The sequence below is a fragment of the Delphinus delphis genome, chromosome 19 (genome assembly GCF_949987515.2).
Source record: "Delphinus delphis chromosome 19, mDelDel1.2, whole genome shotgun sequence".
Taxonomy (NCBI): domain Eukaryota; kingdom Metazoa; phylum Chordata; class Mammalia; order Artiodactyla; family Delphinidae; genus Delphinus; species Delphinus delphis.
Window position 1 is genome coordinate 37,201,563 of NC_082701.1, and position 27,974 is coordinate 37,229,536.

Here is a 27,974-nt window from a genome sequence, read left to right on the forward strand (position 1 = left end):
GAACTTTAAAACCCCACGTTCACCAGTTGACAGATCATCCAAAATGAAAATAAATAAGGAAACACAAGCTTTTTTGTTTGTTTTTTTTTTGTTTTTGTTTTGTTTTGTTTTGTTTTGTTTTGTTTGCACTATGCGGGCCTCTCACTCTTGTGGCCTCTCCCATTGCGGAGCACAGGATCTGGACGCGCAGGCTCAGCAGCCATGGCTCATGGGCCCAGCTACTCCATGGCATGTGGGATATTCCCAGACCGGGGCACAAACCCGTGTCCCCTGCATCAGCAGGCAGACTCTCAACCACTGCGCCATCAGGGAAACCCCAGGAAACACAATCTTTAAATGATACATTTAACAAGGTAGACTTAATTGATATTTATAGGACATTCCATCCAAAAACAACAGAATATGCTTTCTTCTCAAGTGCTCATGGAACATCCTGCAGGACAGATCATGTCTTGGGTCACAAATCAAGTCTTGGTAAAATTTTAAAAAAATGAAACTGTATCAAGTGTCTTTTCTGACCACAATACTTTGAGACTAGATATCAATTACAGGAAAACATCAGCAAAAAATAAAAATACATAGAGGCTAAAAAATACACTACTTAATAACCAAGAGATCAGTGAAGAAATCAAAGAGGAAATCAGAAAATACCTAGAAACAAATGACAATTGAATACACGACGACCTAAAACTTATGAGATGCAGCAAAAGCAGTTCTAAGTGGGGAGTTTATAGCAATACAATCCTTCCTCAAGAAACAAGAAAAATCTAAAATAAAACACCTAACCTTACACCTAAAGCAATTAGAAAACAAAGAAGAGCAAACCCCCAAATTTAGCAAAAGGAAAGAAATCATAAAGATCAGATCAAAAATAAATGAAAAAGAAAATAACAAAGCTCAATAAAACTAAAATCTGGTTCTTTGAGAAGATAAACAAAATTGATAAACCATTAGCCAGACTCATCAAGAAAAAAAAGAGAGAAGACACAAATCAATAGAATTAGAAATGAAAAAGGAGAAGTAACAACTGACACTGCAGAAATACAAAGAATCATGAGAGTTTACTACAAGCAGCTATATGCCAATAAAATGGACAACCTGGAAGAAATGGCCAACTTCTTAGAAAAGCACAACATTCCAAGACTGAACCAGGAAGAAATAGAAAATATAAACAGACCAATCCAAGCACTGAAATTGGAACTGTGATTAAAAATCTTCCAACACACAAAAGTCTAGGACCAGATGGTTTCACAGGCGAATTCTATCAAACATTTAGAGAAGAGCTAACACCTATCCTTTGCAAACTCTTCCAAAATATAGCAGAGGGAGGAACAGTCTCAAACTCATTCTATGAGGCCACCATCACCCTGATACCAAAGCCAGACAAAGATGTAACAAAGAAAGAAAACTACAGGCCAATATCACTGATGAACAGAGATGCAAAAATCGTCAACAAAATACTAGCAAACAGAATCCAACAGCACACCGAAAGGATCATACACCATGATCAAGTGGGGTTTATCCCAGGAATGCAAGAATACTTCAATATATGCAAATCAATCAATGTGATACACCATAAAAACAAATTGAAGGATAAAAACTATATGATCATCTCAATAGATGAAGAAAAAGCTTTTGACAAAATTCAACACCAAATTATGATAAAAACCCTCCAGATAGTAGGCATCGAGGGAACTTACCTCAACATAATAAAGGCCATATTTGACAAACCCACAGCCAACATCGTCCTCCATGGTGAAAAACTGAAACCATTTCCACTAAGATAAGGAACAAGACAAGGTTGCCCACTCTCACCACTATTATTCACAATAGTTTGGAAGTTTTAGCCACAGCAAGCAGAGAAGAATAGGAAGTAAAAGAATCCAAATCAGAAAAGAATAATTAAAACTGTCACTGTTTGCAAATGACATGATACTCTACATAGAGAATCCTAAAGATAGTACCAGAAAACTACTAGAGCTAATCAATGAATTTGGTAAAATAGCAGGATACAAAATTAATGCATAGAAATCTCTTGCATTTGTATACACTAATGATGAAAAATCTGAAAGAGAAATTAAGGAAACACTCACATTTACCATTCCAACAGAAAGAATAAAATACCTAGGAATAAACCTACCTAAGGAGACAAAAGACCTGTATGCAGAAAATTATAAGACACTGATGAATGAAATTAAAGATGATACAAACCGATGGAGAGATATACTGTGTTCTTGGATTGGAAGAATCAACATTGTCAAAATGACTCTACTATCGAAAGCAATCTACAAATTCAATGCAATCCCTATCTATATACCACTGGCATTTTTCACAGAACTAGAACAAAAATCTCACAATTTGTATGGAAACACAAAAAACCCCAAATAGCCAAAGAAATCTTGAGAAAGAAAAATGGAGCCGGAGGAAACAGGCTCCCTGACCTCAGACTATATTACAAAGCTACAGTAATCAAGACAGTATGGTACTTGCACAAAAACAGGAATATAGATCAATGGAACAGGATAGAAAGCTCAGACATAAACCCATGCACATATGGTCCCCTTATTTTTGATAAAGGAGGCAAGAATATACAGCTGAGAAAAGACAGCCTCTTCAATAAGTGGTGCTAGGAAATCTGGACAGCTACATGTAAAAGAATGAAATTAGAACATTCCCTAACACCATACACAAAAATAAACTCAAAATGGATTAAAGACCTGAATGTAATACCAGACACTATCAAACTCTTAGAGGAAAGTATAGGCAGAACTCTCTATGACATAAATCACAGCAATGTCCTTTTTGACCCACCTCCTAGAGAAATGGAAATAAAAACAAAAATAAACAAATGGGACCTAATGAAAATTAAAAACTTTTGCACAGCAAAGGAAATCATAAACAAGATGAAAAGACAACCCTTAGAATGGGAGAAAATATTTGCAAATGAAACAATGGACAAAGGATTAATCTCCAAAATGTACAAGCAGTTCATAAAGTTCAATATCAAAAAAACAAACAACCCAATCGAAAAATGGGCAGCAGATCTAAACAGACATTTCTCTAAAGAAGATATATAGATTGCCAACAAACACATGAAAGATTGCTCAACATCACTAATCATTTGAGAAATGCAAATGAAAACTACAATGTCATATCACCTCTCACCTGTCAGAATGGCCATCATCAAAGAATCTACAAACAATAATTGCTTCAGAGGGTGTGGAGAAGAGGGAACCTTTTTGCACTGTTGGTGGGAATGTAAATTGATGCAGCCACTCTGGAGAACAGTATGATGGTTCCTTAAAAAACTAAAAATAAAACTACCTTATGGCCCAGCAATCCCACTACTGGGCATATACCCTGAGAAAACCATAATTCAAAAAGAGTCACGTAGCAAAATGTTCTTTGCAGCTCTATTTACAATAGCCAGGACATGGAAACAACCTAAGTGTCCATCGACAGATGAATGGATAAAGAAAATGTGTCACATATATACAATGGAATATTACTTAGCCATAAAAAGAAATGAAATTGAGTTATTTTTAGTGAGGTGGATGGACCCAGAATCTGTCATACAGAGTCAAGTAAGTCAGAAAGAGAAAAACAAATACTGTATCCTAACACATATATATGGAATCTTAAAAAGAAAAAAAAAAAGTTATGAAGTACCTAGAGGCAGGACAGGAATAAATAGAGAATTGACTTGAAGACACGGGGAGGGTGATGGGTAAGCTGGGACAAAGTGAGAGAGTGGCATGGACTTATATATACTACCAAATGTAAAATAGATAGCTAATGGGAAACAACTGCATAGCACAGGGAGATCAGCTCGGTAGTGCTTTGTGACCACCTAGAGGGGTGGGATAAGGAGGGTGGGAGGGAGAAGCAAGAGGGAGGAAATTTGAGGATATATGTATATGTATAGCTGATTCACTTTGTTATTAAACAGAAACTGACACACCATTGTAAAACAATTATACTCCAATAAAGATGTTAAAATAAATGAAAACCAATGAACAAAATTATTTTCCATGGGAAAAAAAAAATCATTAGACTTGGAATCAGGAGACCTTGGTTTGCCACCACTGCTAGCCGTATGATTCTAGACAAGTCACTGAGCATTCACAGACCACTCTTACTTCTCCCACTTACATGGGCATCGTATCTCTCATCTCATTTTGTAGTGAATTAAAATAAAACAAAAAGGACAAGTGTGAGGCAGCCATAGGCAACCTGGATATCCCCTGCAGCTTCATCGTCTCCATTCAGTTCTGTTTCCTGGTCTACATAATACAACTTTTTCCAACATGCTGCACACCAAAGTAGTTCATTGGAAACACTGTAATTAGCATTACAGGTAAAATGACACTGCTGCAGTGTTAATTACTTCAGTGCAGGTGTACCATCAGATATCATACATAATATTGTCAAGCCTTTTTTAAAAAAAATTAAAGTGCAACAAACCATACCCTGGTTACACAGCTTTTTTTGATTAATATAAATTAATGTTATTTCAATGTCTGGGGGAAGGGTGGGGGAATAGGTGTATTGCCTCTAATTGTGCGAACACATATGCAAATGGTAGAATTTCATATGGATTCCCCATAACTTCCTTCTCCCACTCTGTTGTCTTCATAATGGAAATTGTAAGCTCCATGAGGGCAGGGACCATGCCTGATTTTACTCACCACACTATCCTCAGCTCCTAGCACACAGTCAGATGAATGAATGAAGATAGAGCCATGGAAGTAGAAGGAGTATGGAAGTATGGAGTGGAAGAACTAGAAAGCACTGGTTTATTCCTGATTACCCTGGTTTCATGTTTGCTTCATGGCCTTCAAAATGATCTTGGATGCTTCCCACAACTGGAGCTTTAAAATCCAAAATGAGAGACAAGTGAATCATCACAATGCAGAAGTCGGTACAAGTTCTTCATTGTGACTTTTAGAAAGCAACACTATATTCCACTGGGCTATGGGAAGTGGGTAAGATCAACACAGGTCCTGCAAGGTCAGCTAGGCACCCATTTTCAAAAGTAAATGAAGGAAAAGAATGAAAATGTTTGACCATTAAATGTATTAATTCTCACAACAAACTCATGAGGGAATTTTTTCCAATTTTTACGTGTGTAAAGTACACATCTTAACCATTTTTACTTAAACAGTTCAGCAGTATTAAGTACAACCACCGTCCATCTCCAGAATTTTTTTCATCTTGCAAAACTGTAACTCTATGCCCATTAAACAATAACTCCCATTCCTCTCTGCACCCCACCGCTGGCAGCTACCGTTCTACTTTCTATCTTTATGATTTTGACTACTCTAGGACTTCATGTAAGTGGAATCAATAAGTAATTACTGATAAGGAGGGATTTATCTCTATCATTCTCATATTCATTCTCTATAAGCCTTATAGTTTTTTATCCCTCATTTTCATAGGGGAAATTGTCTTATCTCTATTTTACAGTTAAGAAAACTGAGGCTTCAAGTAATTAACTGAACTACTCAAGGTCACCAAGAGGCAGACTGGGAATCTTTTGACTCAAGAGTCCTTTATTCTTCTCTCTACTGTGTGCCATTGTGTTAATTACTGGGGAAATGCAGACAAGCATAGGACATGGTCCCTGCCTTGCTTCAATGGGCAACAATTTTCTTAGGAACATTAGACAGACACATTGAGAGGATTTTTTAGAAGTACGGGGAAGCCTGATATACTTGCTCATTGGAACAGAGCACATATCCTATAAGAATTTGAAGCAGCTCCTGTTATGCAGCCTTGCATACTATAGGGGCCCATGGATGTTGCTTGTTGAATTAATGCAATTTGAAGAGAATTTGAGATCCAGCCCTGCTCTGTGGGATCTACACTCCACAGCAAATGGATTTTGCATTAGATAATAAGCACTGTAATAATGTGTACACAGTCTGACCCAGAGTTTGCCTAATGAAATATCTGCACTAGTAAAAATGTTTATCCATAAGGATGTTCATTGCAGTATTTTTTTTAATTGAGTGAAAGATTCTTTAAATTGTGTAGTGCTTTACAATTTTCAAAAGTATCACAAAGATGATTTCATATAATCCCATGTTAACCCTTTTTTTCTACTACGCCTAAATTGCTCCTCCCTCCTTCCCACTCCCCACTGGTAACCACTAGTTTGCTCTCTATATCTCATTGCAATATTTTTTAACAATAGTGAAAAAGTGAAAGGGCTGTAAAGATTCAATAATAAGTCATATATGTTTACAGTGGAATACTATGAAGCTATTTCAAAGTGATATTGCAAAAGAACAGTTAATAACCTAGAAATATTCATGTGACTAAAAATAATATATATTTACTATATATATATTAATGTATAAATATGTAACAAATATATTAAATATATTATATGTGTGTTGTGTATAATATATTAAATATATAAATTTATATATATTAAATTATTATATGTAATATATATATATAAAATCATATACCCTTTTATGTGAAAAGCATTTATTATCACACATATAAAATGATCCCATTAAAATATAGATATATACGGTTATGAGTGTGAAAAGTTATACACCAAAATATTAGTGGTGATTATTGGTTTACTGTCGAATTTTGGCTAATTTTTATTTCATTGAGCTGTTCTCTGTCTTCCTACCCATGTATAATACCTGTATATTATCTTAATAATTAGAAAAAATAAATTTTGCTTAAAGATCAATGCAGTGTCAAACACAAATCTATCTCTATCATTTTACTGCAAAGAAAGTCATAAATTGGGACAAGAAAAGAAAACAAACTCTCATTATGTCATACTGACTGAATATACATTTATTTGAGACTGGAGAACAGACATAGAGTCTTTGATAGGGATCATTTGGTTGCAAGGGATAGATAATTTAAGAAAAAATAAATCCCTTTGTAAGATGTAAAGTATCAGAGAAAGTACAGCCCAGGCCTCATGAAGGAACTGGAACAAAGAGATACAAAGGGTTTCTGAAGGTGAAGTTGATATTCTCTCTAATTCTATCTCTGCATGGTTTCCTCTGTCACTCTTGGCATATCTGCTGCTTTCTTCTCTTATTCTGGTATGACTTTCCAGCTGATTAGCAGACTGACTGTCTGAGCCCCAAGTGACTTTCTAGTTCAGCTACTCAACAAAGACTGTCCAGAGCTTCTGTTGATAGTTCCAGAGTCACATGACAGAGAAGATGATTGACTTAGTGTATATCAGTTAGTTTTTGCTCTATAACAAACTATCTCAAAGCTTAGGGACTGAAAACAACCAAATTTTTAGCTCCCCAGTATATGGGAAGCTATGGTCTGTGGGAAATTCTTCTGGCCCAGGCCAGACTAAGACAGTCAACTGGTGGATCAGTCGTGGAATGGCCAGCCTAGGATGGCTTCTCCTGGGATAGTTCTCCTCACTCTGGATCATCCTCCAGCAGGCTAGCCCAGGCTTGTTTGCATGGTGGTCTCGAGTTTCCAAAACGGCGTAAGGACACGTGCAAGTCCTCTAGAGGCCTACTCTCAGAATAAGCATGTTGTATCCACTACGTGCTATTGGCCAAAGCAAGTGACAAGGCCAGTACAGATTCAAGGGGTGGAGAAACAGATGGCCCTATCTTGATGGGAACAGCTACAAGGTCACATTGTAAGTAGTGTAGTTACAAGGAGTGGAAGAATTCTAGCCATTTTTGCAATCTGCATATAATCTGCCAGCGACTCAGGCTGACACAGCCTCCATCTTGTAGCTATACCACATTTACAACTTTCCACATTGCCCCTTGATTGATGAAGCAGGGGAAGAAAGAGACTGGAGAATCTTACATAAGTTTTTCACTGTTTCATTGGTCATGTCCCCGCACAGACCATGGCCAACAGCAGCACATGGGCTCCACCTTATAGCAAGATGGTGCTATAGTGAGTCAGTGGAGTATTTTGGTATTTGAACATTACCTGAGCTCTGCCTCCTGTCAGATCAGCACTGCATTTGATTCTCATAGGAGTGCAAACCCTACTGTGAACTGCACATGTGCGGGATCTAGGTTGTGCACTCCTTATGAGAATCTAATGCCTGATGATCTGAGGTAGAACTGAGGCAGTGATGCTAGCTCTGGGGAGTGGTTGCAAATACAGATTGTCATTAGTAGAGGTTTGATTGAACAGGAACCATAATAAATCAATTGCTTGCAGACTCATATCAAAACCCTATCTGTGAGTGGTAAGTGAAAACAAGCTCAGGACTCCCACTGATTCTGCATTATGGTTAGTTGTATAATTATTTCATTATATATTACAATGTAATAATAATAAAAATAAACTGCATGATAAATGTAATGCACTTGAATCATCCTGAAACATTCACCCCCCAGTCCGTGGGAAAAATTGTCTTCCACGAAACCTGTCCCTGGTGCCAAAATTTTGGGGACCACTGCCTTAAAGGATCCCTAGGGCTGGGCCCAAAGGAGTCAGAGTAAGCAGGTAGAAAATCCAAGTAGCTCAGCAACCCATAGCCCAGAAGCATTCCATCCAGACCCATTCAAAGTCTCCCTTAAGTTTTCAATCTGCTCCTAGAGCTAAGTCAACACAGAAGACTAAGACAATAGACTCACAGGTAGGAATCAGTGTTCTAGAATCAAATGTTGAGAAGTGCTATGGTCATAATCAACAAAATGAAGCTGAGCATCAAGTTCAAGAGAAAAGGAGGGAAAGAAACCCCAAGCAGTAAGGTTCAGCGGGCAGGGGCTGAAGCAAGATGGAATAGGAAGTCTGTGAAATGGGAAGCTTATATGAATCTCTTTAGCTTAGCACTGAGGCCATAAACTGCAAGAAAGTATCAGAGCTCTGACTCTTTGCAGTGTCTGGTTGCAGCAGTTAGAGAAGGACCTAAACCAAGACACACCATACTGAATGCTTGAGACTACAAACCTAAGCCTCAGTCTCCCCCTAAGGTTTGTTCCTATTCACTCATTTTAGCTTACTTGTCTCTCTTTTGGCCTTTGTAGCATCTCATCCTTACTAACTGCTCTCTCCAATTTCTCACACCTGAGATTTTAACTTTTGCAGCATCTTTACATTCCAAATATTTATGGTAAGAAGACAAGTTAATTCTTTATAAGTGCAATGTCCAAAATATTAGTCACAGTTGATGAGGTTTCCTTTGAGTTCCTACCTCAGATTCCTAAATGATAATGTGGCTTATGACTCACAGAAAGTACCATAGATGCCAGGTAGGGCAAAAGTGCTCTCTGGGGAGGCTGTCACTCCCTACTCCACATGTGGAATTAGCCTAGTGTCTTCCTATCAAAAGGAAGCAAAAGGCATTGGTCTAAGCACCATGCTGGGTTGAGTGAGAAATTGTGAGAAATGGAAGGAGGAGAGTCTTGTTTGACCTGTTGCTCATTGCCTTGCAGGTCAGTGGGACCATGTACAACACTGGAAGACATGTGTCCCTGCGCCTGGACAAGGAGCACTTGGTCAACGTATCAGGAGGGCCCATGACATACAGCCACCGGCTGGAGGAGGTCCGGCTACACTTTGGTAGTGAGGATAGCCAAGGGTCAGAGCACCTCCTCAACGGACAAGCCTTCTCTGGGGAGGTATGTGAGGTTATTGAAGTACTACGGGTAAGTGCCAATTAATAAGATTTGGTGCTTATTTATATCCAAGGTGTGATGACAGATGGAAAGACTGCTCTTGTATCTATGAAATAAGAAGGTCTGTGCCTCCTTTCTCCATCTGTCTTTTGCAAGTTGACATAGAAGTTTATAATGAGCTTCCAGTGTTTTCCAGGGAAGACCACAGTGAAACTTGATATTTCCTCCTGAGACATTGAGAGACAGCTCTCTTGTGACTAATGCCCTAAGATATCGCCAGATCATTATTTCAACCCTAAACCCTCACCTTACATGTACATCTTCATTTACACCTATCTATGCAATCTATGCAATCAGCCCCCTATATGTCACATATGTTTGCATAGATTCCATAATTCTCCTTTCTGGCAGAATGGGTCTTATTTGCACAAAACTATTACGTATAGCGAAATAAATGTCAGGGAACTAAATAGTCTGAGTTTCTGCAGAATGTGCCGCCATTAATGGTGAGTGTCACTGTGTCTATCATCAGCCCAGACAGAACTCAGGCCACATCAGTGAGCCAAACCACACCTTCAGTTATAGGACAAGAGCCACAATTTAAACAAATATCATGTGTGCTATGACATATGACACTTGATAAGCAGGGTGTAGTTAATTTGACCTCTTTTACCTCCCTTATACTTGAGGGTGGTTATCAACTAAAGGTCAGGTGTCCTTATATGCTAAATATCTTGTAACCAGGTTTCTGTTTAAGAGTCCTCAATAACTGATGTCAAGAAGGTCTTCAAATAACAGAAGTATGTATTTCACTATTGGCTTGGTCTTTTTAACATTTTTAATCAAGATCATGTTTAAACGTGGCATTGTTTTTAATATAGTAAGGCCACACACTGAGAAAGAGATCCACAGCTGAATGAGTCCAGTGGCCAGATTTTAATGATCATTCAAAATGCATCAACTGAGAACCTACCTAGGCACTGTGCTAGTTACCAGGGATACGGATATATATATATATATATATATATATATATATATATATATATATATACATGTATATATATATATATACACATATATACATGTGTGTATATATATATATATATATGTATATATATATATATATATATATATATATATATAAAGACATAGTTCTTACCACAGAGGAGCTCAAAGAATACTATATTCAAATCATTAAAGTATAATGTCATGCTGTAATGGAGGTGTACAAAGGCCTTGGCCAACTCTAAGGAAGAAGTGACAAATTTTCCTTGAAGCATGCAGGAGAAGTTTCACAGAGGAGGTGCCCTTTGAACTGGGCTGAGAAGAGAAGCAATGCAGAACAAGTTTCAGAACATCAGCTTTGGCATCAAAGAACCTGAGTTTGTACCTCCTGCTGTGATACACAGTAACTGTGTGACCTTGAGCTGGTTACTTGATCCTTCTAAGGCTGAGTTTATATACCTCTCCAGGTTGTTTTGAAATTAAGTGGGATTAAAGATGTAAAGATCACTAGAAGTACTCAATAGTTGATAGACAACAAAGATAAAGCTGGAAATGAGGAACAGCAAAGTCGCCAAGGTGTGTCAAGGCACTGTGAATGGGGGAAGCTGCACGTGGATTTCATCTGTGGTCTATTAGTAATGGCTGCATAGAGGACCGGGTTGAGCAGGCATATGAGTCTCCTTCCTGAATCTGTAGGGAAAAAAAGCTAGGGATGATTAGGGATGTCTGGCAAAGGGACATGAGAATGTAATGGGAAATTCTGAAGAGTTACAGATCCTGAACTAACATGTACCAGGGAATATGATGAAAGCAGGGCAAAAACTCATGAACTGAGAATGACTGGGGGACTGCCAGTCTGAATTAGAGACTATTTAAAATTAGATAAACTCTTCCTTTTTAAATACGTTATTTTAAGATTTGTATTCATTTTCTTTGTTGACTGACGTTTATTTGCTGTCATTTCTTTGTTTTTCTCCCCTACTGAACTATTAAATTCCAGTGCCTATCACAATATTGTCTCAGAATAAAAATGAATTTATGAATGAATTTATTAAATGAATGAGTGAAAAAATATAGATGGTTACCAGGCTAAAACCTTTACCTTGTAGAATTTCCTAAAGTTGCTTGTTTCTTCAATATATAATAAGGGTGCTTTGTAACTTGTATATAAACTACAATTTTGGAGTAAATGAGGGCTTCCAAAACCCTTAAGGGAAACATATAACAATTTGATCTTGATGTATTAATTTTCCTAGACCTACCCCGGACCACAGGTATCAGCTGCTCCAAAGAACCTGCATTTTTAAAGCTCCCAGGAGAGTATGAATATTAGGTTTGTGAAGCACTCCCTCAGTAGTACCTTATTAAGTGTTCTCAATGAAAAAAGCATTTAAACAGAGTTGCGAATTAGAATTAACTGGGGAAAATTGCCAAAATATTTACATTTGAATCCTCCGGAAGCAGCTGAATTAGTCTGCAGAGAAGTGGTCCAGGAATGTGCATTTGTAAAAATTTTTGCGAGAGAATTTGGTTAGTGACCACTGTGTCAATTTCAGCTCAGGTTCTGCCTGAATTATCCCAGTTTTCTAAAGAAGGAGGACTTAATCAACAAAGCCATCCTGCACAAAATTTTAAAAGGCGCACCCGAAGTAATTGCCCCCTGGACATGGCAGAGCTGGGGTGCTATCTAGACTAATGGTGTTTGGAGAACAGCTTCCCAAGCAGAGCAGCCACGCACACATCCCCTGCTCCAAGGAAAAATTGACATTCAGCCTCAGCACAAATAGTTACACTTTGCTCTGAGTACACCACATCAGATATATCACATTTCTTTCTGAGCCCCTGAGTATGAGTGGTCTAAAAACTGGTGTGGGTTTAGGTGCAAAAATCCAGAATGTTGAAAGCACCAAAACATGTCATGTGGAAAGAGTTGGATGGGCATTGATTTTTGAGATACCTCAAAGATATTGCAGGTTCCAGGCCACTGCAATAAAACGAATATCACAATAAAGCAAGTCACGTGAATTCAGTGCATATCAAAGTTATGTTTATACTATACTACAGTAAGTATGCAATAGCACTATATCTAAAAAAGCATTGTGCATACCTTAATTTAAAAATACTTTATTCCTAAAAAATGCTAACCATCATCTGAGTCTTCAGTGAGTCACAGTAGTAACATCAAAGAACTGATCACAGACTACCTTTACAAATGTAATAATAATGAAAACTTTGAAATATTGCAAGAATTACCAAAATATGACACAGAGACACAAGCAAGCAAATGCTATTGGAAAAATGGCACTAAGAGACTTGCTCAATGCAGGGTGGCTGCAAAACTTTAATTTGTAAAGAACACAGTATCTGCACAGTACAATAAAGTGCAACAAAACAAGGTATGCTTGCATTTAGCCCTGGGAGATCAACTCGGTGATGCTCTGTGACCACCCAGAGGGGTGGGATAGGGAAGGTGGGAGGGAGATGCAAGAGGGAGAGGATATGGGGCTATATGTATACATATAGCTGATTCACTTTATTATACAGCAGAAACTAATGCAACATTGAAAAGCAATTATACTCCAATAAAGATGTTTTAAAATAATTAATTAATAAAAATAAATAAAGGGCTTTAGTGAGCAAGAAGAGTTTAATATCTTCTATGTGGGATGAGAGGAAAACCTAGGGTCAATTGTCCAAAATTCCAGAGAGATGGCAGTCAGCTAAATATATGTTCTAACAATGAGAGTTATCTATCTATGGAATGAGTCTGCCTCTGAAAACAATGAATTCTCATCACGGGAATTATTAAGCATGGAATGGAATTTGAGGACTTCATAAAAGTGACTCATCCTAACAAGCAAGTGAGCTATGGGCTTTATTGTACCTTCTAATGCCAAAACTCTACTAAACCCATGATCTCCTTCGGGAAAATATTTTCCAGATAGATTCTACTAAGGGTTAGCCCCAGTTAAGTAAGTATATTTCATCCATAGATTAACTGTTTATTTTTATTTTGAGCTATTTTCAGAGCTGCCTTTGTTCTCTATTTTGAGCTATCCTCTGAGAGGACCTAGGTAAACACTTCGGCTGCAAAGCATTTGTTTATTGTGTTGACAATGAATAATCACATTGCCATCTGCCCCATCTATCATTGCTGATCACGATAAGCCAGTTAATGCCAGGCATTTTCCTTGATGCAGTGCAGCGGTCGTTATCTGAAGAGCTGTAGATTAATTGCAGTCTTGTCTAGTGAGGTTATTGTAATTGATGGTCATTATTTGCTTTGTTTTATAAAGCTGTGTGGATGTACCACACAGTCAGCAACTGTGTTTTTATAAAAATTATTCATGTCCTACACAAGAACTCCTGGATGCATTGTCAGGGATTGGTGATAAATGAGCATATTCAGAGATTCAAACATCTCGATTTTTTTAACCGTTTTTAATAAGTAAGACATTTAGCTTGCTAATCGTGTCTGAATGGTTAGATTAATGTCCAATACAAAGTAGGGTATTAATGAAAAGAAAAAAATATATTAACCAGGAAAAAGATAATATTTGAAAAGAATCATGCCCATGGATTAAGTTGCAGTAGTGAGTCTAGATAAGAAGAATCTTTCTTATTTGGGGAAATTGGAAGTATTCATTTTGAAAACCTTCCTGAAGTTCTTCACTTCAAAGGGTTAAGGGGGTACACTGAGAATTGCACCAGCTACTTCATGGAATACCTGTGGCCAGATTCTCCTGTTTATTTTACCCACTCTTCACATGGCTAGTGTGCTTCTGCTGTGTGCTGAGCTCAAAACCCAGCTCCTGCCCAGAGAAGCATACAGTCTATTGAGGTTTACATATGTTTATAACACAACATAATATGGGTTATACTTGAGGATTGTTCTGGAAAGGGAACTATGAAATAACTCTCTCTGGATTGTATAAAGGAGAGGATGGATGAATAGCTGTGTGACCTGACACAGTTGCTGCTCCCTATGAAGGTTGGGTAGAAATACATCAACTTCTCAAGTCTCAGCCTCTTGAATCTTGATTCTGTTTAAACACATTTGAGGGAGGAAAAAGGCCATAGCTGTTGCTATGTAGATAATATTTGTTTAATTAAAAGGGGAAATAAAAGTCCCATGTAGAATATATGTATTTTTAGTGGCTCTGAATCAGAAGAGAAAACAGTTATCTCAGCGCAAACAACTGAGACTAAACAACAGAAACTGCAGGCCTTGTCCTTTTCAAGGAATCAGTTATTTGCATCTCTGAGAGACTGGTTTCACCAAAGTAACACAAATTTGTAGGAATAAGCAACTAACACCAAATTGTCCTGAAGTGTGCAAGGGTATGAAAGTGCTGAGGAACACATGACTGAGAACCAGGGCCCCATGAGGCACTGAATAGTTTTGCGGGGAGGTACTCCGGAAATCTAATTAGCACCGTGCAGGAGGCTGGGACCTCCTGGTAGAGATGCTCCGTTGGCACAATTGGGGATTTGAGGGGGAATGAGAATTGGGATATTCAAAAATAACAGATACATGACTAATACACATAGAAGAGCTACTTGAGTGCCATGGGAATGCTGTTCCCTCTACCCTGATTACTAGCTCCACCTTCCTCCCCCTATATCCAGCACAGCCCACTTGGTTTTTCTTTCCAAGTCCCCTTCCCTCCTCCCAGCCAGTCAAGTGTTGCTGCCTCCTTTTGACTTCCAGAGAATCCTGTATATTCATCTACTACAGGAGTCCACAAACTGTAGACTGTAGGCCAAATTCAGCCAAGGAGCTAAGGATGGTTTACATTTTTAAAGGATTGTTTTTTAAAGAGAAGAATATGCAACAGAGACCACATGTGGCTTGCAAAAGCGAAAATATTTACTACCTGGCCTTTTAGAGAAAAATTTTGCTGACCCCAATCGATTAAATTACCCATTGCTATAGATTTATAACTGTTTACTCTCACTTCTGGAACCACATTTCTTGTTGATAGGAATTTTATCTTGATCATTACTGTATTCCCAGAACCTTGTACATTGGCACATGACAGCAGAGTCAATAAATGTTTGCTGAACTAAGGAATAAATAATCTTGGTAATCCCCTCAATGACAGAGACTTTTTGCTATTCATCTTTCTACATCATGCAACTAGCACAGTGCCTAACATACAGTAGGTGCTTCTTAATTGATGTTTGTGGAATTAATCAATCAATCACTGAATAAATAACTTACTCTACTATTGGTGTTTTAGTAATTGGAACTTTATAGGCTTTTTTCCCTGGAATTTTGGGTGTGTTGCATTCATTGACTATATGGGGATTATTATATATATAGCCTCATTTAAATTGAAGTGTTTTAATAAAGGCTGTCCAAAGCATCAAATTCCATTAGAAACTGGAAGAAAGAAAGAGTGATTTAGTTCACAGTAACCACTAAGAGAAGTTCTGGGCTTTCTCTGAGAAAGAGGTATGCTTTGAGGCGAGGTACTCACCTAGCCCTATTCTAAATGTGGTAAAGAACAGAAAGGGATTGAACAATTAAGTGTCACCTTGGAGGAAGTTTATTTCCATTGGAGGGACAAGGCACGGACTCGAATCAATTACTGTGCAGTGCAATCCAGAACTTATTCAGTCACACCCATAGGTGGCTACGGAATTTCACTGCTAATACCCAGTCACTGTTTACATGCTTTGTGATTTTCTTTCATTCATTCATTTAGTTAACAAATATTAATTGAGAGCCTACCATGTGCTACAGTGAATTAAATTGGTAAAAATCCTACCTGTAAGGTAATTAAGTCTAGTGGGGGTAGACAAATAATAAATAACATAATAAATGAGTAAATTTCTATGGTAAGTTAGAGTATGATAAATGCTCTGGGAAAAGAAATAGATCAGAGTAAGGGGGATCAGAGGATGAGGAGTGGAGGTAGTGAGTTACAAGTGTAAATATGGTGGTCAGTGTAGACCTTATTGAGAGCATGACATTTGTGAGTTTGCCATAGGGATGTCTAGGGAAAGGACATTCTAGGCATGGGCAACAACCAATTCCATAGCTTTGAAGTGGGAGAAAGCTTGAGTGTTCTAGGAAGACCAGGAGCTCACCTGTAAGTGATCAAGTGTGAGAGGTCAGAGAGAGAAGAGTAGGGCCGGGAGCTGCTGCAGATCATTACCCCTTTGCATGGATTTTGTATGGACTTTGGCTTTTACTTTGAATGAATTCCAAAGCACATTGACATAAATTCTCTGATTTAATCACTAAACACCAGCTCAGTGAGGTTACCCTTAGTATTATCCCCTTTATACCTGGGGAAACTAAGGCCCAAGACCATCCTGACAATAAGTGATTGAGGCTGAATTTAATTCAGGTCTTCTGATACATAACATTGCTTACCATAGGCTAATGTTTATCCATAAACCCCACAATAATCATTGTTCACCTACTCTGGGCCCTAGTCCAGTGGGGAAATTCAAAGACCTGTAGGCTGCAGGGCCCGCCTTTAAGGAGCCTTCAATCTAGTGGAAGATCCCATCTTCCCAAACAGACTGTTAACTCCCTGCAGCTACAGAGTAGGTTGTGCTTTTTAATATAACATACATGTGATAGTCACTTAGTAGATTGAATGAGTAAATGAATATCATTTAAAAGACTGTAGCTTTCAGAGTCTAAATTATGCCCAGTATATCATAAACTAAATTCTGTTGTCATAATGACAAACCTAATAAAGTCGATGGCATTATTAACAGAAGTTCTAAGTGTTAATGTCAAATTATTTACAAACATAAGGTAAGTGAATTTTCAGTGTACCTGGGAGGAGTAATGGAACAATTGATAACTGGTGTGCTAGAAAAATTCATTTAGATTCCTCGTTTCAACCCTGGAATTACTCCCAGGATCAGATCAGGGAACTTGTCTTTGCCAATACTAGAAGCCAAAGCTCTGGAATCCAGGAACCAGTCCCACTCAGAGTGAACAAACTGACCTGTAAGAAGTAAAGCAAACAGAGGTCAGAAGCCTAGTAGTAGAGCAGATTATGATGATAGCAGCAAACAGATGATGACTCTGATAGGCACTTTTCCCTTTGGACATTTTTATAATTTCTTCTGGAAAAGGACAGCTCAGTCCAGTCAGCAGCTTCCTGGATTACCATTTTAGATGAACACTTTGGGGCTGCCTAAGAGAGAAGTCATTGCATTTGAAGACAAATTGTTGAGATCAGCTCATTATCCCATTGATTCCATCCCAACCTGTATCGTAACTCTGATCTGGTCCTGCCAGGGTGGCATTATAACAGCCACCATCTTCCTTTACTTGATTTTTATCTCCCCCCTTGGTGTCCGTCTAAAGCAGGGAAGGAGGTGTTATATTACAAAGAAAATATTAAAGACAGTCATTAACTGGGACTTGATCAGGGTTCAGTAGAACCTGTCATCATAGAGATGATCACTGTTATGACTCTACAAATGTTGAATGAGATCTTCTTTTATTTAATAGCCAGTGACACTGCAGTTAGAGGATGGGTACTGCTTCTAAGACTTCTGTGAACCAGCAACTGGTGAACAGTTAAGCTGGTACAGTTGAAATGATTAGCGGTACATTTTTTTATCCATTTCCAAAGCTACTGGAATAAAGTCAATTGGAAAAGAAAATGTAAAGTAAAAAATGACTTGTTCACTACTAATCTGACCACGTCAATGTTCATTAAAATTTCTAGAATTTCCGGGACTTCACTTGTGTTCCAGTGGTAAAGAATCCGCTTTACAATGCAGGGGATGCGGGTTTGACCCCTGGTCAGGGAACTAAGATCCCACATGCCGCCGGGCAAATAAGCTTGCTCACCACAACTACTGGCTTGTGGTCCTCAACTAGAGAGCATGTGTGCTGCAAACTACAGAGCCCACATGCTCTGAAACCCGCGTGACACAACTACAGAGCCCACGCACCCTGGAGCCCACAGGACACAACTAGAGAGAAGCCCACACACTGTAACAAGGAACCCGCGCCGCATCAAAAGATCCTGCATGTCTCAGTGAAGATCTCATGTGCCGCAACTAAGACCAGACGCAGCCAAAAATAAATATAATAAAGAAATAAATAATAAAATAAGATCTTAAAAAAAAAACTTAATTAAAAAAATTTTTGTAGAGTTTCCTCCAAAGATCACATCTCCACTTCAAGATACAGACCTGCTTTTAGAAAGAAGTCTGCGCAAAGCCTCCATCTAAAGTATCAGTGTTAGAGACCCCACTGAGGTCATTTCTTCCCACTGACTTACATACAAAGGGAAAATTAGAGCCAGGAAGGACAAGAGACCTTCCTGGAGTCACCGAGATTCAGTGGCAGAATTAGGACCAGAACCCAAGTTTCCTGACTCTTACTTTGGGATTTAAAATTTTCTAAATAAAAATTGTATTATTATATCAAATCCCAACACTCAAAAGACCAGTTTACATCATCTGGTTTTTGTTGCCCAGTAGAGCAGGTGTAGTCTGATATTCAGGTTTCCTGCCTTAGTGAGCAGAACCCCATCACAAGGGCATTTAGACAATCAGCCTCAAAAAGGCAAAGACATTGACAGATTATTTCACAAACATGAGCAATCTTGAGTGTCCAACAAAAACACCACTGATGTGAAAACGTTTATAGTGCCTAATTCCAAGAAGTATGGAAATTAAAGTTTGGAAGACCAAAATAGAAAGTGAAATGCCTTAAAGATCCTTCATTTGGTCTCAATAGGAAAATGCAATCATACTATTGCATTAAGAACCCAAGGATATAAGCCATACTTTTCTACAGTTTGAATCCGTCCTCTCACAAACTCTTCCCAATAACAATCCAGAACAGCTCAGCAATATTAAATATAAGTAATCTAGATAACAATATTGCAAAATTAAATCATTAGATGTCTAGCCGCTCCATGGATATGCTGCTATGCAATTCAAAATAAAGCCATTTAAAACCACCAGATTCATTTGCACTGACATATCAATAAACTTTTGCTGAAACAAAGCTAATCATTTCAATGGTGCCAACTTAATTGCTTACCAGTTAATGGATAATAAACAGAACTGAGGATTAAAATATGAACTAATTACTGTACTCAATTCCATTTACTTGATTTCATGTTCCATTTATTCTTTGCATCATTTCTAGTGGAAATCTTAGATTTATGGTCACCTCAAATGAATTATGCCACTTAGTTGCCTGTGGCATGCTCATGCTCAGAATTGGTTAAAAAGGGCAGAATTCTGGGCAGTTAATATTTAGCCAAAGCAGCCTAAGATATATTAAATGAAGGTAATTATCCATTCCCAAATACAGCCAGAGTCAGCCTCTATAAATCTATCCCTATATCAGCAGTAAAAGGGTAAGACTAGGATTGCTTTCATGATAATTCATTGGATCAGCTTGTTAGAAGCAGTCTCCAAGAGCAGTCATTGCCTTGGCCTGGAAGAGGGCTTCAGGGAAGCAGAGACAAACACATCATGGGAAAGGACATTGGCCTAGGAGATGGACACTAGGGCCACCAGAGAGAGGGCAACATTTTGACTTAGCAGATCTGACTTCAAGATCCTATTCTGTCAATTACTAGCTGTGTGATCTCAGTAAGGGCAGAAATAGGCAAGTCACTTAGCCTTCCTTAACCTTTTAAGCTGTGATAAGGGGTAATAATGCCAGCTCTATACACACTATAGAGTGATGTGCAGTCCAAAAAAGAAAAAAAGGCACTTCTGAGATACTGCTTTTATAGTACAAAACTGACTTATACAGCAGTTGTGCTGTACAAGTCAGTTATTAGCCAGCTTAACACTTAGAGCTCATCTACTCCAAAATACTTGCAGATAAAACATAAAGATACAATGTACTAATATTAGTACTACCATCAGCTTTCATTTACTGAGCATGTACTATGTTCCAAGCATTGTGCTCAGTGCCTTATTGCATCCAATCCTCACAAGTTTCTTGTGAGGTAGCACTCATTAGCACCATTTTACAAAGAGGAAAGGAAAGTTGGAAAGGTCAAAGAACCTGCCTTCAATCACTTGGCTGTTATGGAGAAGAGCTAGAATTTGAACCCAGGTCTCTTACTCCAGCTATGCACTGAACGACCTTAGACAAGCCAGGTCACTTCTCTAGTTATGCCCCTAAGTAGCTTCTTGATCATGCTGTTCTCTTTCATCGTAAGTGCCCTCTCTGTTACCTGAAATGATCTTTTAGCCCTTCGCACTTCTGCATCAGCCTTAAGAATAGCCTGAACTTTTTCTGACTGTAAAGTGAGACAGGAGCCTAGTTCTCCAAGTGGCACAATTGCTATGTAAAATATGACATAGCATCATACCGTGGCCTGCTGAGAGCTGTAGGTTTATTCAACTTCCCCTCTCAGATGGACAGCAACCAGGAAGTTTCATATAGATGCACAGTTACATCTTTTGTCTCACTTCTTTGAAATATGATAAGGAAGAGATTGTATATCTGTGGATATGTTTGTATATAAACACATCTGTTTCCCTCTGCAAAACATGAGGAACCATAGTCCTTAGTCTCAGAGGTAGCTTGAGTGAATACATTTTCTTGCTTTGGATCTATTTGCTGAACTAGGAATTTCTGGATTGAGCCTTGAAAGTGAACCCGACAGGAACTATTTGACAAAATGAGCTTAATCAGGAGGTTTTAAATCACTTTGCCAGGCACTTCGCTGGTGGCACAGTGGTTAAGAATCTGCCTTCCATTCACAGGTGAATTCTATCAAACATTTAGAGAAGAGATAGCAACTATCCTTCTCAAACTCTTCCAAAACATAGCGGAGGGAGGAACACTCCGAAACTCATTCTATGAGGCCACCATCACCCTGATACCAAAACCAGACAAAGATGTCACAAGGAAAGAAAACTACAGGCCAATATCACTGATGAACATAGATGCCAAAATCCTCAACAAAATACTAGCAAACAGAATCCAACAGCACATTAAAAGGATCATAAAACAAAATCAAGTGGGGTTTATCCCAGGAATGCAAGCATTCTTCAAAATACACAAAGCAATCAATGTGATACATCATATTAACAAATTGAAGGAGAAAAACCAAATGATCATCTCAATAGATGCAGAAAAAGCTTTTGACAAAATTCAACCCATTTATGATAAAAACTCTCCAGGCAGTAGGAATAGAGGGAACTTTCCTCAACATAATAAAGGTCATATATGACAAACCCAAAACCAGCATCATCCTCAATGGTGAAAAATTGAAACCATTTCCACTAAGATCAGGAACAAGACAAGGTTGCCCACTCTAACCACTATTATTCAACATAGATTTGGAAGTTTTAGCCACAGCAATCAGAGAAGAAAAAGAAATAAAAAGCATCCAAATCAGAAAAGAAGAAGTAAAGCTGTCACTGTTTGCAGATCACATGATACTCTACATAGAGAATCCTAAAGATGCTACCAGAAAACCACTAGAGCTAATCAATGAATTTGGTAAATTAGCAGGATAAAAAGTTAATGCACAGAAATCTCTTGTATTCCTATACACTAATGATGAAAAATCTGAAAATGAAATTAAGAAAACACTCCTATTTACCATTGGAACAAAAAGAATAAATTATCTAGGAATAAACCTACCTAAGGAGACAAAAGACCTGTATGCAGAAAATTATAAGACACTGATGAAAGAAACTAAAGATGATATAAATAGATAGGGAGATATACCATGTTCTTGGATGGAAAAATCAACATTGTGATAAAGACTCTACTACCAAAAGCAATCTACAGATTCAATACATTCCATACCAAACTACCAATGGCATCTTTCACAGAACTAGAGCAAAAAAATTCACAATTTGTATGGAAACACAAAAAGACCCTGAATAGCCAAAGCAATCTTGAGAAAGAAAAACGAAGCTGGAGGAATCAGGCTCCCTGACTTCAGGTTATACTACAAAGCTACAATAATCAAGACAGTATGGTACTGGCACAAAAACAGAAATATAGATAAATGGAACACGATAGAAATCCCAGAGATAATCTCACGCACATATGGTCACCTTATCTTTGATAAAAGAGGCAAGAATATACAGTGGAGAAAAGACAGCCTCTTCAATAAGTCATGCTGGGAAAACTGGACAGCTACATGTAAAAGAATGAAATTAGAACACTTCCTAACACCATACAGAAATATAAACTCAAAATGGATTAAGGACCTAAATATAAGGCCAGACACTATCAAACTCTTAGAGGAACACATAGGCAGAACACTCCATGACATAAATCACAGCAAGATCCTTTTTCACCCACCTCATCGAGAAATGGAAATAAAACCAAAAATAAACAAATGGGACCTAATGAAACTTAAAAGCTTTTGCACAGCAAAGGAAGTCATAAACAAGACGAAAAGACAACTCTCTGAATGGGAGAAAATATTTGCTAATGAAGCAACTGACAAAGGATTAATCTCCAAAATTTATAAGCAGCTCATGCAGCTCAATATCAAAACAACAAACAACCCAATCCAAAAATGGGCAGAAGACCTAAATAGACATTTCTACAAAGAAGATATACAGACTGCCAACAAACACATGAAAGAATGCTCAACATCCTTAATCATTAGAGAAATGCAAATCAAAACTACAATGAGATATCATCTCACACCATTCAGAATGGCCATCATCAAAAAATCTACAAACAATAAATGCTGGAGAGGGTGTGGAGAAAAGGGAACCTCCTTGCACTGTTGGTGGGAACGTAAATTGATACAGCCATAATGGAGAACAGTATGACGTTCCTTAAAAAACTAAAAATAAAACTACCATACGACCCAGTAACACCACTATTGGGCATATACCTTGATAAAACCATAATTCAAAAAAAGTCATATACCAAAATGTTCATTGCAGCTCTATTTACAGTAGCCAGGATATGGAAGCAACCTAAGTGTCTGTCAACAGATGAATGTATAAAGAAGATGTGGCACATATATACAGTGGAATATTAGCCATAAAAAGAAATGAAATTGAGTTATTTGTAGTGAGATGGATGGACATAGAGTCTGTCATACAGAGTGAAGTAAGCGAGAAAGGGAAAAACAAATACCATATGCTAACACATATATATGGAATCTTAAAAAAAAAATTAATGAAGAACCTAGGGTCAAGACGGGAATAAAGATGCAGACCTACTAGAGAATGGACTTGAGGATACAGGGAGGGGGCAGGGTAAGCTGGGACAAAGTGAGAAAGCGGCATGGACATATATACACTACCAAACGTAAAATGGATAGCTAGTGGGAAGCAGCCACATAGCACAGGGAGATCAGCTCAGTGCTTTGTGACCACCTAGAAGGGTGGGAGGGAGCGAGATGCAAGAGGGAAGAGATATGGGTACATATGTATATGTATAACTGATTCACTTTGTTTTAAAGCAGAAACTAACACACCATTGTAAAGCAATTATACTCCAATAAAGATGTTAAACAAAAAAAAAAGAATCTGCCTGCCAACGCAGGGGACACGGGTTCAAATCCTGTTCTGGGAAGATCGCACATGCGGCAAAGCAACTAAGCCCATGCAGCACAATTACTGATCCTGCACTCTAGAGCACGTGAGCCATAACTACTGAGCTCGAGTGCTACAACTACTGAAGCCCGCACACATAGAGCCCATGCTCCACAGCAAGAGAAGCCACTACAATGAGAAGCCTGTGCACCGCAACGAAGAGTAGCCCCCACTCGCTGCAAATAGAGAAAGCCCTCATGCAGCAATGAAGACACAATGCAGCCAAAAATAAATAAAATAAAATAAAATAAATTTATTTTTTTAAAAAACCAACACTTTGCAAACCAGAAGAAGGGAGAGGCCCAGGGACCAGATTCCTGCATCAGGACTCAGTTTCCCTATACCAGTTTTTTCAAAGCAAATAGTTCTCTACTTCAGGAAAGACTCATTGTGGTGGACCCACATGGCCACCCCAGAACAGCTACTGTTTCCATAAGGTCCTCGTGGAGGATACATTTCCTCCCTGTTGCATCTGCCTCTCTAGGGATGATGGGTTTCCCTGCCCCAGGTGAGGAGATGTGACCTACTTATGTGAGCAGTAGTTAACTGCAGAGGTTAAGATTGCTGCCATTGTTCATTCCTGTGTTTTAATCCTGGCTCTGTCACTTATCACCTGTGACCTTTGAAAAGTTATTCAACCTCCTTTTGTCTCATTTTCCTTGTTAATGAGACTAACAGCAATGCTCATGCTGGATTATTTCCCATCCTCCATCCATATCTAACAAAAATCCAGAGTGGCATCTGTGTAGGAGGGAAAATTCCTGAAAATTCCATCAGCGATTTTGAGTTGGTTCCAAATCCCTTACTCTAAGAAGATGGGTCTTAGGCCCTTTCTGATTGCCAATTTCTTGTCAGCGTTAATATTCTCTGGAATATTGACATATACTGGAATGTTATAACTCCCTATATCTTTGCAAAGGACACCATCCCCTAGATAGTGTGTTTGTCCTTGGCAGATTTGCACCTTTTTCTAATACTCACAAAGGCCCTCTACAGACCAATCAAGCCCCTACTAACACCAGCTTAGAATTGTGGGGAAAACTCATCAGATTGAACACATACAAGGAAGTACACTCCCCCATCCTGGCCTCCTAGTAGCACCTTTCCCATTCCCAGATAATAACTCATTCTTGCAAAGGGTACGAGCAGGTGGCACGTTTTCTCATTCCCTGTGAGTTTCAGGCAAAGCTTTGAGGTGTTTAGATAGGATGATCACATGCCCTGGTTTGTCTGGGACAGTCCAGGCTGACACCAGTTTGTCCTCCAACAGCACCTCCTTTTACTCACAAAAGTGTTCCAGTTTGCACAATGAATCAGTCATATGGTCAGCCTCTGTCTAGATGGCCTTAGTTAGGCAAGCAACTAACCTCTCTGAATCTCCTTTCCCTCATCCAGAAAATGAAGGTATTAAATTTGCTCTATCAGGGCCCTTCTAGCACCAAAAGGCCAATGGAAGTAAAATCTTACTGCAGAATTTTATCATCACATAGAAACATTGATTGAGGGGGTCATTGTGCTGTCTGGAGAGTCAGAAACATTTCTCTGTAATAAAAAACTTTATGTTATATTTGAGAAGTTCTCCCAAAGATTAAGTATACACTTTAAAAATAGCCATCATCATACATCCTTTAAGGTAAGAGCTTGGGAAATTAAGTCATTTGATGTAACACCAAGAATTAAAGCTCAGATTGTTCTGCTCACTTGGGTATGTCAACTTTACTTGTTATGATGCTTGAAATATTGAACTTCCGACTCCCTCTTGTGAGAACACCAGAATCACAAATAACTGCTGAACAATCATCTACAGGAAGACACTGGAACTCACCAAAAAATATACCCCGCATCCAAAGACAAAGAAGAAGCCACAATGAGATGGTAGGAGAGGTGCAATCACAATAAAATCAAATCCCATAACTGCTGGGTGGGTGACTCACAAACTGGAGAACACTTATACCACAGAAGTCCACACACTGGAGTGAAGGTTCTGAGCCCCACGTCAGGCTTCCCAACCTGGGGATCTGGCAATGGGAGGAGGAATTCCTAGAGAATCAGACTTTGAAGATTAGTGGGATTTGATTGCAGGACTCTGACAGCACTGGGGGAAACAGAGACTCCATTCTTGGAGGGCACACACAAAGTAGTGTGCACATTAGAACCCAGGGGAAGGAGCAGTGACCCCATAGGAGACTGAACCAGACCTACCTTCTAGTGTTGGAGGGTCTCCTGTAGAGGTGGTGGGTGGCTGTGTTTCACCGTGAGGACAAGGACACCGGCCGCAGAAGTTCTGGGGAGTACTCCTTGGTGTGAGCCCTCCCAGAGTCAGCCATTAGCTCCAACAATGAGCCCAGGTAAGCTCCAGTGCTGGGTCGCTTCAGGCCAAACAACCAACAGGGAGGGAGCACAGCCCCACCCATCAGCAGTCAAGCAGACTAAAGTTTTACTGAGCTCTGCTCACCAGAGCAACAGCCAGCTCTACCAACCACCAGTCACTCCCATCAGGAAACTTGCACAAGCCTCTTAGCCTCATCCACCAGAGGGCAGACAGCAGAAGCAGGAAGAACTACAATCCTGTAGCCTGTGGAACAAAAACCACATTCACAGAAATATAGACAAGATGAAAAGGCAGAAGCCTATGTACCAGATGAAGGAACAATATAAAACCCCAGAAAAACAACTAAATGAAGTGGAGATAGGCAACCTTCCTGAAAAAGAATTCAGAAAAATGAGAGTGAAGATGATCCAGGACCTCGGAAAAAGAATGGAGGCAAAGATCAAGAATATGCAATAAATGTTTAACAAAGATCTAGAAGAATTAAAGAAGAAACAAACACAGATGAACAATACAATAACTGGAATGAAAACTACACTAGAAGGAATCAATAGCAGAATAACTGAGGCAAAAGAACAGATAAGTGACCTGGAAGACAGAATGGTGGAATTCACTTCTGCGGAAGAGAATAAAGAAAAAAGAATAAAATGAAAAGAAATGAAGGCAGCCTAAGAGACCTCTGGGAAAACATTAAATGCCACAACATTAGCATTATAGGGGTACCAGAGGGAGGAGAGAGAAAGGACCCAAGAAAATATTTGAAGAGATTATAGTCGAAAACTTCCCTAACATGGGAAAGGAAATAGCCACCCAAGTCCAGGAAGCACAGAGAGTCTCATACAGGATAATCCCAAGGAGAAACACACCAAGACACATAATAATCAAATTGACAAATATTAAGGCCAAAGAGAAATTATTGAAAGCAACAAGGGAAAAACAACAAATAACATACTAGGGAACTCTCATAAGGTTAAGAGCTGATTTCTCAGCAGAAAGTCTACAACCCAGAAGGGAGTGGCATGGTGTACTTAAAGTGATTAAAGGGAAAAACCTACAACCAATATTACTCTACCCAGCAAGGATCTCATTCAGAGTCAATGGAGAAATCAAAAGCTTTACAGACAAGCAGTACCTAAGAGAATTCAGCACCACCAAACCAGCTCTACAACAAATGCTAAAGGAACTTCTCTAAGTAGGAAACACAAGAGAAGAAAAATACCTACAAAAACAAACCCAAAACAATTAAGAAAATGGTAATAGGAACATACATATCAATAATTACCTTAGAGGTGAATGGCTTAAATGCTCCAACCAAAAGACACAGGCTTGCTGAATGGATACCAAAAAATGACCCATCTATATGCTGTCTACAAGAGACCCACTTCAGACCTAGGGTCACATACAGACTGAAAGTGAGAGGATAGAAAAAGTTATTCCATGCAAATGGAAATCAAAAGAAAGCTGGAGTAGTAATACACATATCAGAAAAGATAGACTTTAAAAGAATG

General features: G+C 38.7%; 1 protein-coding gene across 5 annotated transcripts in view; it reads left to right on the forward strand.

Moving 5' to 3' along the window:
- CA10 (carbonic anhydrase 10) overlaps positions 1 to 27,974 on the forward strand; it is a 619,793-nt gene that overhangs the window by 498,580 nt on the left and 93,239 nt on the right. For 2 of the 5 annotated variants that reach the window (XM_059998253.2, XM_059998255.2), the window contains one exon: positions 9,408 to 9,593. The exons of 1 other annotated variant lie outside the window; for it this stretch is intronic. In XM_059998253.2, coding sequence (XP_059854236.1) covers positions 9,408 to 9,593 — 186 coding nt within the window. Of the gene's footprint in view, positions 1 to 9,407; positions 9,621 to 27,974 lie in introns of all 5 variants that reach the window. 2 more of the 5 variants (XM_059998254.2, XM_059998252.1) reach the window with 1 other exon arrangement.